A 17,500-nucleotide genomic window follows, 5' to 3' on the forward strand; every position below is an offset into this window, starting at 1 on the left:
GCCTAATCTGGATCTGGGAAAACAGGCCTAATCTGGATCTGGGAAAACGGGCCTAATCCGGATCTGGGAAAACAGGAAGAGGCCTAATCTGGATCTGGGAAAACGGGCCTAATCTGGATCTGGGAAAACAGGAAGAGGCCTAATCTGGATCTGGGAAAACGGGCCTAATCTGGATCTGGGAAAACAGGAAGAGGCCTAATCTGGGAAAACGGGCCTAATCTGGATCTGGGAAAACGGGCCTAATCTGGATCTGGGAAAACGGGCCTAATGGATCTGGGAAAACAGGCCTAATCTGGATCAGGGAAAACAGGCCTAATCTGGATCTGGGAAAACAGGCCTAATCTGGATCTGGGAAAACGGGCCTAATCCGGATCTGGGAAAACAGGAAGAGGCCTAATCTGGATCTGGGAAAACGGGCCTAATCTGGATCTGGGAAAACAGGAAGAGGCCTAATCTGGATCTGGGAAAACGGGCCTAATCTGGATCTGGGAAAACAGGAAGAGGCCTAATCTGGATCTGGGAAAACGGGCCTAATCTGGATCTGGGAAAACGGGCCTAATGGATCTGGGAAAACAGGCCTAATCTGGATCTGGGAAAACAGGCCTAATCTGGATCTGGGAAAACAGGCCTAATCTGGATCTGGGAAAACAGGAAGAGGCCTAATCTGGATCTGGGAAAACAGGAAGAGGCCTAATCTGGATCTGGGAAAACGGGCCTAATGGATCTGGGAAAACAGGCCTAATCTGGATCAGGGAAAACAGGCCTAATCTGGATCAGGGAAAACAGGCCTAATACTTCCTACATGAGTTATATTAATTGTAGTACATTAGTTATATTAGTTGTAGTACATTAGTTATATTAGTAGTAGTACATTAGTTATATTAGTTATATTAGTAGTAGTACATTAGTTATATTAGTTATATTAGTAGTAGTACATTAGTTATATTAGTAGTAGTACATTAGTTATATTAGTTATATTAGTAGTAGTACATTAGTTATATTAGTTATATTAGTAGTATTACCAGGTACTTTAGACCAGAGCCCAATGTTCCCCCTCACCTCTTAGTTATATTAGTAGTATTACCAGGTACTTTAGACCAGAGCCCAATGTTCCCCCTCACCTCTTAGTTATATTAGTAGTATTACCAGGTACTTTAGACCAGAGCCCAATGTTCCCCCTCATTAGTTATATTAGTAGTATTACCAGGTACTTTAGACCAGAGCCCAATGTTCCCCCCCCACCTCTTAGTTATATTAGTAGTATTACATTAGTTATATTAGTAGTATTACCAGGTACTTTAGACCAGAGCCCAATGTTCCCCCTCATTAGTTATATTAGTAGTATTACCAGGTACTTTAGACCAGAGCCCAATGTTCCCCCTCACCTCTTAGTTATATTAGTAGTATTACATTAGTTATATTAGTAGTATTACCAGGTACTTTAGACCAGAGCCCAATGTTCCCCCTCATTAGTTATATTAGTAGTATTACCAGGTACTTTAGACCAGAGCCCAATGTTCCCCCTCACCTCTTAGTTATATTAGTAGTATTACCAGGTACTTTAGACCAGAGCCCAATGTTCCCCCTCACCTCTTAGTTATATTAGTAGTATTACCAGGTACTTTAGACCAGAGCCCAATGTTCCCCCTCATTAGTTATATTAGTAGTATTACCAGGTACTTTAGACCAGAGCCCAATGTTCCCCCTCACCTCTTAGTTATATTAGTAGTATTACCAGGTACTTTAGACCAGAGCCCAATGTTCCCCCTCACCTCTTAGTTATATTAGTAGTATTACCAGGTACTTTAGACCAGAGCCCAATGTTCCCCCTCACCTCTTAGTTATATTAGTAGTATTACCAGGTACTTTAGACCAGAGCCCAATGTTCCCCCTCACCTCTTAGTTATATTAGTAGTATTACCAGGTACTTTAGACCAGAGCCCAATGTTCCCCCTCATTAGTTATATTAGTAGTATTACCAGGTACTTTAGACCAGAGCCCAATGTTCCCCCTCATTAGTTATATTAGTAGTATTACCAGGTACTTTAGACCAGAGCCCAATGTTCCCCCTCACCTCTTAGTTATATTAGTAGTATTACATTAGTTATATTAGTAGTATTACCAGGTACTTTAGACCAGAGCCCAATGTTCCCCCTCATTAGTTATATTAGTAGTATTACATTAGTTATATTAGTAGTATTACCAGGTACTTTAGACCAGAGCCCAATGTTCCCCCTCATTAGTTATATTAGTAGTATTACATTAGTTATATTAGTAGTATTACCAGGTACTTTAGACCAGAGCCCAATGTTCCCCCTCATTAGTTATATTAGTAGTATTACCAGGTACTTTAGACCAGAGCCCAATGTTCCCCCTCACCTCTTAGTTATATTAGTAGTATTACCAGGTACTTTAGACCAGAGCCCAATGTTCCCCCTCATTAGTTATATTAGTAGTATTACCAGGTACTTTAGACCAGAGCCCAATGTTCCCCCTCACCTCTTAGTTATATTAGTAGTATTACCAGGTACTTTAGACCAGAGCCCAATGTTCCCCCTCACCTCTTAGTTATATTAGTAGTATTACCAGGTACTTTAGACCAGAGCCCAATGTTCCCCCTCACCTCTTAGTTATATTAGTAGTATTACCAGGTACTTTAGACCAGAGCCCAATGTTCCCCCTCATTAGTTATATTAGTAGTATTACCAGGTACTTTAGACCAGAGCCCAATGTTCCCCCTCACCTCTTAGTTATATTAGTAGTATTACCAGGTACTTTAGACCAGAGCCCAATGTTCCCCCTCATTAGTTATATTAGTAGTATTACATTAGTTATATTAGTAGTATTACCAGGTACTTTAGACCAGAGCCCAATGTTCCCCCTCATTAGTTATATTAGTAGTATTACCAGGTACTTTAGACCAGAGCCCAATGTTCCCCCTCACCTCTTAGTTATATTAGTAGTATTACCAGGTACTTTAGACCAGAGCCCAATGTTCCCCCTCATTAGTTATATTAGTAGTATTACCAGGTACTTTAGACCAGAGCCCAATGTTCCCCCTCACCTCTTAGTTATATTAGTAGTATTACCAGGTACTTTAGACCAGAGCCCAATGTTCCCCTCACCTCTTAGTTATATTAGTAGTATTACCAGGTACTTTAGACCAGAGCCCAATGTTCCCCCTCACCTCTTAGTTATATTAGTAGTATTACCAGGTACTTTAGACCAGAGCCCAATGTTCCCCCTCACCTCTTAGTTATATTAGTAGTATTACCAGGTACTTTAGACCAGAGCCCAATGTTCCCCCTCACCTCTTAGTTATATTAGTAGTATTACCAGGTACTTTAGACCAGAGCCCAATGTTCCCCCTCATTAGTTATATTAGTAGTATTACCAGGTACTTTAGACCAGAGCCCAATGTTCCCCCTCACCTCTTAGTTATATTAGTAGTATTACCAGGTACTTTAGACCAGAGCCCAATGTTCCCCCTCATTAGTTATATTAGTAGTATTACATTAGTTATATTAGTAGTATTACCAGGTGTAGTATCACCTCATTAGTTATATTAGTAGTATTACCAGGTGTAGTATCACCTCATTAGTTATATTAGTAGTATTACCAGGTGTAGTATCACCTCATTAGTTATATTAGTAGTATTACCAGGTGTAGTATCACCTCATTAGTTATATTAGTAGTATTACCAGGTGTAGTATCACCTCATTAGTTATATTAGTAGTATTACCAGGTGTAGTATCACCTCATTAGTTATATTAGTAGTATTACCAGGTGTAGTATCACCTCATTAGTTATATTAGTAGTATTACCAGGTGTAGTATCACCTCATTAGTTATATTAGTAGTATTACCAGGTGTAGTATCACCTCATTAGTTATATTAGTAGTATTACCAGGTGTAGTATCACCTCTTAGTAGTATTATATTAGTAGTATTACCAGGTGTAGTATCACCTCATTAGTTATATTAGTAGTAGTACCAGGTGTAGTACCAGGTGTAGTATCAGGTGTAGTACCAGGTGTAGTACCAGGTGTAGTATTAGTATATAGTAGTATCACCAGGTGTAGTATCACCAGGTGTAGTATCACCAGGTGTAGTACCAGGTGTAGTATTAGTATATAGTAGTATCACCAGGTGTAGTATCAGGTGTAGTATCAGGTGTAGTACCAGGTGTAGTACCAGGTGTAGTACCAGGTGTAGTATTAGTATATAGTAGTATCACCAGGTGTAGTATCACCAGGTGTAGTATCACCAGGTGTAGTACCAGGTGTAGTACCAGGTGTAGTACTAGTATATAGTAGTATCACCAGGTGTAGTACCAGGTGTAGTACCAGGTGTAGTACCAGGTGTAGTACCAGGTGTAGTATTAGTATATAGTAGTATCACCAGGTGTAGTACCAGGTGTAGCACCAGGTGTAGTATCAGGTGTAGTACCAGGTGTAGTACCAGGTGTAGTACCAGGTGTAGTACCAGGTGTAGTACCAGGTGTAGTATTAGTATATAGTAGTATCACCAGGTGTAGTACCAGGTGTAGTACCAGGTGTAGTACCAGGTGTAGTACCAGGTGTAGTACCAGGTGTAGTACCAGTAGTATTAGTATATAGTAGTATCACCAGGTGTAGTACCAGGTGTAGTACCAGGTGTAGTACCAGGTGTAGTATCACCTCTGCCTCGGCAGCAATCAGGTACTTGGATTTCTTCCCTGGTGTTCTTCTGATGAACTCCAACAGACCATCCTCATCCAGGATCTTAGTTCCAAACCCCTCCGCCTGGAGACAGAGAGAGGAGAGGAGAGAGAGAGAGGAGTGAGAGAGGAGAGAGAGAGGAGAGAGAGAGGAGAGAGGAGTGAGAGAGGAGAGAGGAGAGAGAGGAGAGAGGAGAGAGAGGAGAGAGAGGGGAGAGGAGAGAGAGAGGAGAGAGGAGAGGGAGAAAACGAGAGGGAGAAAACGAGAGAGCGCAAACGAGAGAGAGAGAGAGAGAAAACGAGAGAGAGAGAGAGAGAAAACGAGAGAGAGAGAGAGAGAGAAAACGAGAGAGAGAGAGAGAGAAAACGAGAGAGAAAACGAGAGAGAGAGAGAGAGAAAACGAGAGAGAGAGAGAGAGAGAAAACGAGAGAGAGAGAGAGAGAGAAAACGAGAGAGAGAGAGAGAGAGAAAACGAGAGAGAGAGAGAGAGAGAGAGAGAAAACGAGAGAGAGAGAGAGAGAGAAACGAGAGAGAGAGAGAGAGAGAGAAAACGAGAGAGAGAGAGAGAGAGAGAAAACGAGAGAGAGAGAGAGAGAGAGAGAGAGAAAACGAGAGAGAGAGAGAGAAAACGAGAGAGAGAGAGAGAAAACGAGAGAGAGAGAGAGAAAACGAGAGAGAAAACGAGAGAGAGAGAGAAAACGAGAGAGCAAACGAGAGAGAAAACGAGAGAGAGCGCAAACGAGAGAGAAAACGAGAGAGAGAGAGAGAGAGAAAACGAGAGAGAGAGAGAGAGAGAGAGAGAGAGAGAGAGAGAGAGAAAACGAGAGAGAAAACGAGAGAGAGAGAGAGAAAATGAGAGAGAGAGAGAGAGAGAGAGAGAGAAAACGAGAGAGAGAGAGAAAACGAGAGAGAGAGAGAAAACGAGAGAGAGAGAGAAAACGAGAGAGAGAGAGAAAACGAGAGAGAGAAAACGAGAGAGAGAAAACGAGAGAGAGAAAACGAGAGAGAGAAAAAACGAGAGAGAGAGAGAGAGAGAAAAAGAGAGAGAGAGAGAGAGAAAACGAGAGAGAGAGAGAAAACGAGAGAGAGAAAACGAGAGAGAGAGAGAAAACGAGAGAGAGAAAACGAGAGAGAGAAAACGAGAGAGAGAGAGAAAACGAGAGAGAGAAAACGAGAGAGAGAAAACGAGAGAGAGAAAACGAGAGAGAGAAAACGAGAGAGAGAGAGAGAGAGAGAGAAAACGAGAGAGAGAGAGAGAGAGAGAGAAAAAGAGAGAGAGAGAGAGAGAGAGAGAAAACGAGAGAGAGAGAGAGAGAGAGAAAACGAGAGAGAGAGAGAGAAAACGAGAGAGAGAAAACGAGAGAGAGAAAACGAGAGAGAGAGAGAGAAAACGAGAGAGAGAAAACGAGAGAGAGAACAAACGAGAGAGAGAGAGAGCAAACGAGAGAGAGAGAGAGAAAACGAGAGAGAGAGAGAGAAAACGAGAGAGAGAGAAAACGAGAGAGAGAGAGAGAAAACGAGAGAGAGAGAGAAAACGAGAGAGAGAGAGAGAAAACGAGAGAGAGAGAGAAAACGAGAGAGAGAGAGAGAAAACGAGAGAGAGAGAGAGAAAACGAGAGAGAGAGAGAGAAAACGAGAGAGAGAGAGAGAGAGAGAGAGAGAGAGAGAGCAAACGAGAGAGAGAGAGAGAGAGAGAGAGCAAACGAGAGAGAGAGAGAGAGAGAGAGAGCAAACGAGAGAGAGAGAGAGAGAGAGAGAGAGCAAACGAGAGAGAGAGAGAGAGAGAGAGAGCAAACGAGAGAGAGAGAGAGAGAGAGAGAGCAAACGAGAGAGAGAGAGAGAGAGAGAGAGCAAACGAGAGAGAGAGAGAGAGAGAGAGAGCAAACGAGAGAGAGAGAGAGAGAGAGAGAGAGCAAACGAGAGAGAGAGAGAGAGAGAGAGAGCAAACGAGAGAGAGAGAGAGAGAGAGAGAGCAAACGAGAGAGAGAGAGAGAGAGAGCAAACGAGAGAGAGAGAGAGAGAGAGCAAACGAGAGAGAGAGAGAGAGAGAGCAAACGAGAGAGAGAGAGAGAGAGAGCAAACGAGAGAGAGAGAGAGAGAGAGCAAACGAGAGAGAGAGAGAGAGAGAGCAAACGAGAGAGAGAGAGAGAGAGAGAGAGCAAACGAGAGAGAGAGAGAGAGAGAGAGAGCAAACGAGAGAGAGAGAGAGAGAGAGAGAGCAAACGAGAGAGAGAGAGAGAGAGAGAGAGCAAACGAGAGAGAGAGAGAGAGAGAGAGAGCAAACGAGAGAGAGAGAGAGAGAGAGAGAGCAAACGAGAGAGAGAGAGAGAGAGAGAGAGAAACGAGAGAGAGAGAGAGAGAGAGAGCAAACGAGAGAGAGAGAGAGAGAGAGAGAGCAAACGAGAGAGAGAGAGAGAGAGAGAGAGCAAACGAGAGAGAGAGAGAGAGAGAGAGAGCAAACGAGAGAGAGAGAGAGAGAGAGAGAGCAAACGAGAGAGAGAGAGAGAGAGAGAGAGCAAACGAGAGAGAGAGAGAGAGAGAGAGAGCAAACGAGAGAGAGAGAGAGAGAGAGAGAGAGCAAACGAGAGAGAGAGAGCAAACGAGAGAGCAAACGAGAGAGAGAGAGAGCAAACGAGAGAGAGAGAGCAAACGAGAGAGCAAACGAGAGAGCAAACGAGAGAGCAAACGAGAGAGAGAGAGAGCAAACGAGAGAGAGAGAGAGAGAGAGCAAACGAGAGAGAGAGAGAGAGAGAGAGAGCAAACGAGAGAGAGAGAGAGAGAGAGAGAGCAAACGAGAGAGAGAGAGAGAGAGAGAGAGAGAGCAAACGAGAGAGAGAGAGAGAGAGCAAACGAGAGAGAGAGAGAGAGAGAGAGAGCAAACGAGAGAGAGAGAGAGAGAGAGAGAGCAAATGAGAGAGAGAGAGAGAGAGAGAGAGCAAACGAGAGAGAGAGAGAGAGAGCAAACGAGAGAGAGAGAGAGAGAGAGAGAGCAAACGAGAGAGAGAGAGAGAGAGAGAGAGCAAACGAGAGAGAGAGAGCAAACGAGAGAGCAAACGAGAGAGAGAGAGCAAACGAGAGAGCAAACGAGAGAGAGAGAGAGCAAACGAGAGAGAGAGAGAGCAAACGAGAGAGAGAGAGAGCAAACGAGAGAGAGAGAGAGCAAACGAGAGAGAGAGAGAGCAAACGAGAGAGAGAGCAAACGAGAGAGAGAGAGAGAGCAAACGAGAGAGAGAGAGAGAGAGAGAGAGCAAACGAGAGAGAGAGAGCAAACGAGAGAGCAAACGAGAGAGAGAGAGCAAACGAGAGAGCAAACGAGAGAGAGAGAGCAAACGAGAGAGCAAACGAGAGAGAGAGAGCAAACGAGAGAGCAAACGAGAGAGAGAGAGAGCAAACGAGAGAGAGAGAGAGCAAACGAGAGAGAGAGAGAGCAAACGAGAGAGAGAGAGAGAGCAAACGAGAGAGAGAGAGAGAGCAAACGAGAGAGAGAGAGAGAGCAAACGAGAGAGAGAGAGAGAGCAAACGAGAGAGAGAGCAAACGAGAGAGAGAGAGAGAGCAAACGAGAGAGAGAGAGAGAGAGCAAACGAGAGAGAGAGAGAGAGCAAACGAGAGAGAGAGAGAGAGCAAACGAGAGAGAGAGAGAGAGCAAACGAGAGAGAGAGAGAGAGCAAACGAGAGAGAGAGAGAGAGCAAACGAGAGAGAGAGAGAGAGCAAACGAGAGAGAGAGAGAGAGCAAACGAGAGAGAGAGAGAGAGCAAACGAGAGAGAGAGAGAGAGCAAACGAGAGAGAGAGAGAGCAAACGAGAGAGAGAGAGAGCAAACGAGAGAGAGAGAGAGCAAACGAGAGAGAGAGAGAGAAAACGAGAGAGAGAGAGAGCAAACGAGAGAGAGAGAGAGCAAACGAGAGAGAGAGAGAGCAAACGAGAGAGAGAGAGAGCAAACGAGAGAGAGAGAGAGCAAACGAGAGAGAGAGAGAGCAAACGAGAGAGAGAGAGAGAGAGAGAGAGCAAACGAGAGAGAGAGAGAGCAAACGAGAGAGAGAGAGAGCAAACGAGAGAGAGAGAGAGCAAACGAGAGAGAGAGAGAGAGCAAACGAGAGAGAGAGAGAGCAAACGAGAGAGAGAGAGAGCAAACGAGAGAGAGAGAGAGCAAACGAGAGAGAGAGAGAGCAAACGAGAGAGAGAGAGAGCAAACGAGAGAGAGAGAGAGCAAACGAGAGAGAGAGAGCAAACGAGAGAGAGAGAGAGCAAACGAGAGAGAGAGAGAGCAAACGAGAGAGAGAGAGAGCAAACGAGAGAGAGAGAGAGCAAACGAGAGAGAGAGAGAGCAAACGAGAGAGAGAGAGAGCAAACGAGAGAGAGAGAGAGCAAACGAGAGAGAGAGAGAGCAAACGAGAGAGAGAGAGAGCAAACGAGAGAGAGAGAGAGCAAACGAGAGAGAGAGAGAGCAAACGAGAGAGAGAGAGAGCAAACGAGAGAGAGAGCAAACGAGAGAGAGCAAACGTGACAGAACGAGAGAGAGAACAAGTGAGAGAACAAGAGAACGAGAGAGAGAGAACAAGAGAGGCCGAGAGAAAACGAGAACGAGAGAGAGATCGAAAGAGGTAAATAAGTGAACCCTTTGTGTACCTTCTCAGTCTTGGCGGCTCCTCCATCTCTGCCCATCACCAGGTATGTTGTCCTCTTACTGATGTTACCGGTCACCTTCCCTCCATAACGCTCTATCAGGCACTTAGCGTCCTCACGTTCCATACTCTCCAACACGCCAGAGATCACAAACACACATCCCTCCAGGCAGTTCTCTGCTCCCTGCACACACACACACACACACACACACACACACACACACACACACACACACACACACACACACACACACACACACACACACACACACACACACACACACACACACACACACACACACACACACACACACACACACACACACACACACACACACACACATTATAGTGGTTACAGTGGGTATGGGTTTAGATCCCTGTGGGTATGGGTTTAGACCCCAAGTGGGTATGGGTTTAGACCCCAGTGGGTATGGGTTTAGACCCCAGTGGGTATGTGTTTAGATCCCAGTGGGTATGGGTTTAGACCCCAAGTGGGTATGGGTTTAGACCCCAGTGGGTATGGGTTTAGACCCCAGTGGGTATGTGTTTAGATCCCAGTGGGTACGGGTTTAGACCCCAGTGGGTACGGGTTTAGACCCCAGTGGGTACGGGTTTAGACCCCAGGGGGTACGGGTTTAGACCCCAGGGGGTACGGGTTTAGACCCCAGGGGGTACGGGTTTAGACCCCAGGGCTGTGTGTTTGTCTTACAGTGGGTATGGGTTTAGATCCCAGGGCTGTGTGTTTGTCTTACAGTGGGTATGGGTTTAGATCCCAGTGGGTATGGGTTTAGATCCCAGGGCTGTGTGTTTGTCTTACAGTGGGTATGGGTTTAGATCCCAGGGCTGTGTGTTTGTCTTACAGTGGGTATGGGTTTAGATCCCAGGGCTCTGGGTCCGTCTCGGTTCAGGAAACTACGGAAGGCTGAGGAGTTCCCTCGCTTCTTCCCCGATTCCTCTGGACTGGTGCTCTGGACACACACACACACACGGTTACACACACACACACACGGTTACGGTTACACACACACACACACACACGCGGTTACGGTTACACACACACACACACACACACACACACACACACACACACACACACACACACACACACACACACACACACACACACACACACACACACACACACACGGTTACACACACACACGGTTACACACACACACACACACGGTTACACACACACGGTTACACACACACACACGGTTACACACAGTCACAGAGTCAAAGAGCTTTGGGTTATTTTCAGTCAGTCACAGAGCTTTGGGTTATTTTCAGTCAGTCACAGTCACATAGCTTTGGGTTATTTTCAGTCACAGTCACAGAGCTTTGGGTTATTTTCAGTCAGTCACAGAGCTTTGGGTTATTTGTCAGTCAGTCACAGAGCTTTGGGTTATTTTCAGTCAGTCACAGTCACAGAGCTTTGGGTTATTTTCAGTCACAGTCACATAGCTTTGGGTTATTTTCAGTCAGTCACAGAGCTATGGGTTATTTTCAGTCAGTCACAGAGCTTTGGGTTATTTGTCAGTCAGTCACAGAGCTTTGGGTTATTTTCAGTCAGTCACAGTCACAGAGCTTTGGGTTATTTTCAGTCAGTCACAGAGCTTTGGGTTATTTTCAGTCAGTCACAGAGCTTGGGTTATTTTCAGTCAGTCACAGAGCTTTGGGTTATTTTCAGTCAGTCACAGAGCTTTGGGTTATTTTCAGTCAGTCACAGAGCTATGGGTTATTTTCAGTCAGTCACAGAGCTTTGGGTTATTTTCAGTCAGTCACAGAGCTTTGGGTTATTTTCAGTCAGTCACAGAGCTTTGGGTTATTTTCAGTCAGTCACAGTCACACACAGTCACAATCACAGAGCTTTGGGTTATTTTCAGTCAGTCACAGAGCTTTGGGTTATTTTCGGTCAGTCACAGTCACAGAGCTTTGGGTTATTTTCAGTCAGTCACAGAGCTTTGGGTTATTTTCAGTCAGTCACAGAGCTTTGGGTTATTTTCAGTCAGTCACAGAGCTTTGGGTTATTTTCAGTCACAGTCACAGAGCTTTGGGTTATTTTCAGTCACAGTCACAGAGCTTTGGGTTATTTTCAGTCAGTCACAGAGCTTTGGGTTATTTTCAGTCAGTCACAGAGCTTTGGGTTATTTTCAGCCAGTCACAGAGCTTTGGGTTATTTTCAGTCAGTCACAGAGCTTTGGGTTATTTTCAGTCACAGAGCTTTGGGTTATTTTCGTTGAACGATAACTGTTGATTTAAAAAGTTTCACCTCTTTCTTGGGGGAGGTTTTAAGAGTTGTGGGTGTGGTCACCATGGTTACGCTTCCTGTTTTGAGCTTGGACTTCCTGTCTGTGCTCGAAGGGGTTAGGAACTCCTTTTTGGGAGAGACGGACGCATTGATGCTCAGATTTGTCTTGCCTCCTCCTTCCTCTTCCTCCTCCCTTTTCTTCATCATGGACAGTTTGGAACTGGTCTTAACAAGAGGGGGGACCTTTTCAGGGGACGGACCGATCACGTCCTGGTTGTGGTCCCGCCCATTGGACTGTGATTGGCTGGTAGTGCTGCTGTGGGAGGAGTTAGCGCTACTTTTGTTGGCTGACCCCAGATCCTCACCAGAGTATTTACGAGCCTGGACACACACACACACACACACACACATATACATATATATACATATATAGAGACATGTTGAATCTTTCAGAGAGAGAAAGAGAGAGTTTATAGTGTGTGTGTGTGTGTGTGTGTGTGTGTGTGTAACCGTGGGTGTGTGTGTGTGTGTGTGTGTGGTGTGTGGTTCCATCTCGGTGTGTGTGTGTGGTGTGGTTCCATCACTGTGTGTGTGTGTGTGTGTGTGTGTGTGTGTGTGTGTGTGTGTGTGTGTGTGTGTGTGTGTGTGTGTGTGTGTGTGTGTGTGTGTGTGTGTGTGTGTGTGTGTGTGTGTGTGTGTGTACTCTTCACCTTCTTGGCGTGTGGTTGCTGGTCCAACATGGCCAGCGTCTTGGCAAACTCCTCGTCCTCGTGGACCTGCCTCTCCAACTCCTCGTCCTCGTGGACCTGCCTCTCCAACTCCTCGTCCTCGTGGACCTGCCTCTCCAACTCCATGTCCTCGTCCATCTGCTGGGCGATGACCTCATCAGTCAGCGACTCAACAGGGTCCTGAGAGAGTTGGAGGAACAACACACAGCCGTCAACAACGACAACCAGTCAGACTAGTCAGACTAGACCTGGGTCTAATCAACAACGACAACCAGTCAGACTAGTCAGACTACACACTAGACCTGGGTCTAATCAACAACAACTAGTCAGACTAGTCAGACTACACACTAGACCTGGGTCTCATCAACAACAACTAGTCAGACTAGTCAGACTACACACTAGACCTGGGTCTCATCAACAACTAGTCAGACTACACACTAGACCTGGGTCTAATCAACAACAACTAGTCAGACTAGTCAGACTACACACTAGACCTGGGTCTCATCAACAACTAGTCAGACTACACACTAGACCTGGGTCTCATCAACAACAACTAGTCAGACTAGTCACTACACACTAGACCTGGGTCTCATCAACAACAACTAGTCAGACTAGTCAGACTACACACTAGACCTGGGTCTCATCAACAACTAGTCAGACTACACACTAGACCTGGGTCTAATCAACAACAACTAGTCAGACTAGTCAGACTACACACTAGACCTGGGTCTCATCAACAACAACTAGTCAGACTACACACTAGACCTGGGTCTCATCATCAACAACTAGTCAGACTAGTCAGACTACACACTAGACCTGGGTCTAATCAACAACAACTAGTCAGACTACACACTAGACCTGGGTCTCATCAACAACTAGTCAGACTACACACTAGACCTGGGTCTCATCAACAACAACTAGTCAGACTAGTCAGACTACACACTAGACCTGGGTCTCATCAACAACAACTAGTCAGACTACACACTAGACCTGGGTCTAATCAACAACAACTAGTCAGACTAGTCAGACTACACACTAGACCTGGGTCTCATCAACAACAACTAGTCAGACTAGTCAGACTACACACTAGACCTGGGTCTCATCAACAACTAGTCAGACTACACACTAGACCTGGGTCTAATCAACAACTAGTCAGACTACACACTAGACCTGGGTCTCATCAACAACAACTAGTCAGACTACACACTAGACCTGGGTCTAATCAACAACTAGTCAGACTACACACTAGACCTGGGTCTCATCAACAACAACTAGTCAGACTACACACTAGACCTGGGTCTCATCAACAACAACTAGTCAGACTACACACTAGACCTGGGTCTAATCAACAACAACTAGTCAGACTACACACTAGACCTGGGTCTCATCAACAACAACTAGTCAGACTAGTCAGACTACACACTAGACCTGGGTCTCATCAACAACAACTAGTCAGACTACACACTAGACCTGGGTCTAATCAACAACAACTAGTCAGACTAGTCAGACTACACACTAGACCTGGGTCTCATCAACAACAACTAGTCAGACTACACACTAGACCTGGGTCTCATCAACAACAACTAGTCAGACTAGTCAGACTACACACTAGACCTGGGTCTCATCAACAACAACTAGTCAGACTACACACTAGACCTGGGTCTCATCAACAACAACTAGTCAGACTAGTCAGACTACACACTAGACCTGGGTCTCATCAACAACAACTAGTCAGACTACACACTAGACCTGGGTCTAATCAAAAACAACTAGTCAGACTAGTCAGACTACACACTAGACCTGGGTCTCATCAACAACAACTAGTCAGACTAGTCAGACTACACACTAGACCTGGGTCTCATCAACAACTAGTCAGACTACACAGTAGACCTGGGTCTCATCAACAACAACTAGTCAGACTACACACTAGACCTGGGTCTAATCAACAACAACTAGTCAGACTACACACTAGACCTGGGTCTCATCAACAACAACTAGTCAGACTAGTCAGACTACACACTAGACCTGGGTCTCATCAACAACAACTAGTCAGACTACACACTAGACCTGGGTCTGATCAACAACAACTAGTCAGACTAGTCAGACTACACACTAGACCTGGGTCTCATCAACAACAACTAGTCAGACTACACACTAGACCTGGGTCTCATCAACAACAACTAGTCAGACTAGTCAGACTACACACTAGACCTGGGTCTCATCAACAACAACTAGTCAGACTACACACTAGACCTGGGTCTCAACAACAACTAGTCAGACTACACACTAGACCTGGGTCTCATCATCAACAACTAGTCAGACTAGTCAGACTACACACTAGACCTGGGTCCTTCTGTAGCTCAGTTGGTAGAGCATGGCACTTGTAACGCCAGGGTAGTGGGTTCAATCCCCGGGACCACCCACACATAGAATGTATGCACACATGACTGTACACTAGACCTGGGATCAACAAAACTAGTCAGCTAAATAGCATATATTTTTATATATTTTAATCAACAACAACTAGTCAGACTACACACTAGACCTGGGTCTCATCAACAACAACTAGTCAGACTACACACTAGACCTGGGTCTGATCAACAACAACTAGTCAGACTAGTCAGACTACACACTAGACCTGGGTCTCATCAACAACAACTAGTCAGACTACACACTAGACCTGGGTCTCATCAACAACAACTAGTCAGACTAGTCAGACTACACACTAGACCTGGGTCTCATCAACAACAACTAGTCAGACTACACACTAGACCTGGGTCTCAACAACAACTAGTCAGACTACACACTAGACCTGGGTCTCATCATCAACAACTAGTCAGACTAGTCAGACTACACACTAGACCTGGGTCTAATCAACAACAACTAGTCAGACTACACACTAGACCTGGGTCTCATCAACAACAACTAGTCAGACTACACACTAGACCTGGGTCTCATCAACAACAACTAGTCAGACTACACACTAGACCTGGGTCTCATCAACAACAACTAGTCAGACTACACACTAGACCTGGGTCTCAACAACAACTAGTCAGACTACACACTAGACCTGGGTCTAATCAACAACAACTAGTCAGACTACACACTAGACCTGGGTCTCATCAACAACAACTAGTCAGACTACACACTAGACCTGGGTCTAATCAACAACAACTAGTCAGACTACACACTAGACCTGGGTCTCATCAACAACAACTAGTCAGACTACACACTAGACCTGGGTCTCATCAACAACAACTAGTCAGACTACACACTAGACCTGGGTCTCATCAACAACAACTAGTCAGACTAGTCAGACTACACACTAGACCTGGGTCTCATCAACAACAACTAGTCAGACTAGTCAGACTACACACTAGACCTGGGTCTCATCAACAACAACTAGTCAGACTAGTCAGACTACACACTAGACCTGGGTCTCATCAACAACTAGTCAGACTACACAGTAGACCTGGGTCTCATCAAAACTAGTCAGACTAGTCAGACTACACACTAGACCTGGGTCTCATCAACAACAACTAGTCAGACTAGTCAGACTACACACTAGACCTGGGTCTCATCAACAACAACTAGTCAGACTACACACTAGACCTGGGTCTCATCAACAACTAGTCAGACTAGTCAGACTACACACTAGACCTGGGTCTCATCAACAACAACTAGTCAGACTAGTCAGACTACACACTAGACCTGGGTCTCATCAACAACAACTAGTCAGACTACACACTAGACCTGGGTCTAATCAACAACTAGTCAGACTACACACTAGACCTGGGTCTAATCAACAACTAGTCAGACTACACACTAGACCTGGGTCTCATCAACAACAACTAGTCAGACTACACACTAGACCTGGGTCTAATCAACAACTAGTCAGACTACACACTAGACCTGGGTCTAATCAACAACTAGTCAGACTACACACTAGACCTGGGTCTCATCAACAACAACTAGTCAGACTAGTCAGACTACACACTAGACCTGGGTCTCATCAACAACTAGTCAGACTACACACTAGACCTGGGTCTCATCAACAACTAGTCAGACTAGTCAGACTACACACTAGACCTGGGTCTCATCAACAACAACTAGTCAGACTAGTCAGACTACACACTAGACCTGGGTCTCATCAACAACTAGTCAGACTACACACTAGACCTGGGTCTCATCAACAACAACTAGTCAGACTACACACTAGACCTGGGTCTAATCAACAACAACTAGTCAGACTAGTCAGACTACACACTAGACCTGGGTCTCATCAACAACTAGTCAGACTACACACTAGACCTGGGTCTCATCAACAACAACTAGTCAGACTACACACTAGACCTGGGTCTCATCAACAACAACTAGTCAGACTACACACTAGACCTGGGTCTCATCAACAACAACTAGTCAGACTACACACTAGACCTGGGTCTCATCAACAACTAGTCAGACTACACACTAGACCTGGGTCTCATCAACAACAACTAGTCAGACTAGTCAGACTACACACTAGACCTGGGTCTCATCAACAACAACTAGTCAGACTACACACTAGACCTGGGTCTCATCAACAACAACTAGTCAGACTAGTCAGACTAGACCTGGGTCTCATCAACAACAACTAGTCAGACTACACACTAGACCTGGGTCTCATCAACAACAACTAGTCAGACTAGTCAGACTAGACCTGGGTCTCATCAACAACAACTAGTCAGACTAGTCAGACTAGACCTGGGTCTCATCATCAACAACTAGTCAGACTAGTCAGACTACACACTAGACCTGGGTCTCATCAACAACAACTAGTCAGACTACACACTAGACCTGGGTCTCATCAACAACAACTAGTCAGACTACACACTAGACCTGGGTCTCATCAACAACAACTAGTCAGACTACACACTAGACCTGGGTCTCATCAACAACAACTAGTCAGACTAGTCAGACTACACACTAGACCTGGGTCTAATCAACAACAACTAGTCAGACTACACACTAGACCTGGGTCTCATCAACAACAACTAGTCAGACTACACACTAGACCTGGGTCTCATCAACAACAACTAGTCAGACTACACACTAGACCTGGGTCTCATCAACAACAACTAGTCAGACTACACACTAGACCTGGGTCTCATCAACAACAACTAGTCAGACTAGTCAGACTACACACTAGACCTGGGTCTCA

General features: G+C 45.3%; 1 protein-coding gene across 4 annotated transcripts in view; it reads right to left on the reverse strand.

The window, feature by feature from the left end:
- The window catches only part of rfc1 (replication factor C (activator 1) 1), a 56,011-nt gene that overhangs the window by 24,836 nt on the left and 13,675 nt on the right, over positions 1–17,500 (reverse strand). For 2 of the 4 annotated variants that reach the window (XM_046338621.1, XM_046338624.1), the window contains exons 7-11: positions 12,283–12,480; positions 11,594–11,953; positions 10,182–10,289; positions 9,326–9,505; positions 4,678–4,782 (exon numbers count right to left, since the gene is read on the reverse strand). In XM_046338621.1, the coding sequence (XP_046194577.1) occupies positions 4,678–4,782; positions 9,326–9,505; positions 10,182–10,289; positions 11,594–11,953; positions 12,283–12,480 (951 nt within the window). The remainder of the gene's footprint in view (positions 1–4,677; positions 4,783–9,325; positions 9,506–10,181; positions 10,290–11,593; positions 11,954–12,282; positions 12,481–17,500) is intronic. The other 2 variants (XM_046338622.1, XM_046338623.1) reach the window with 2 other exon arrangements.

Source organism: Oncorhynchus gorbuscha, unplaced genomic scaffold (genome assembly GCF_021184085.1).
Source record: "Oncorhynchus gorbuscha isolate QuinsamMale2020 ecotype Even-year unplaced genomic scaffold, OgorEven_v1.0 Un_scaffold_2045, whole genome shotgun sequence".
Classification (NCBI taxonomy): Eukaryota; Metazoa; Chordata; class Actinopteri; order Salmoniformes; family Salmonidae; genus Oncorhynchus; species Oncorhynchus gorbuscha.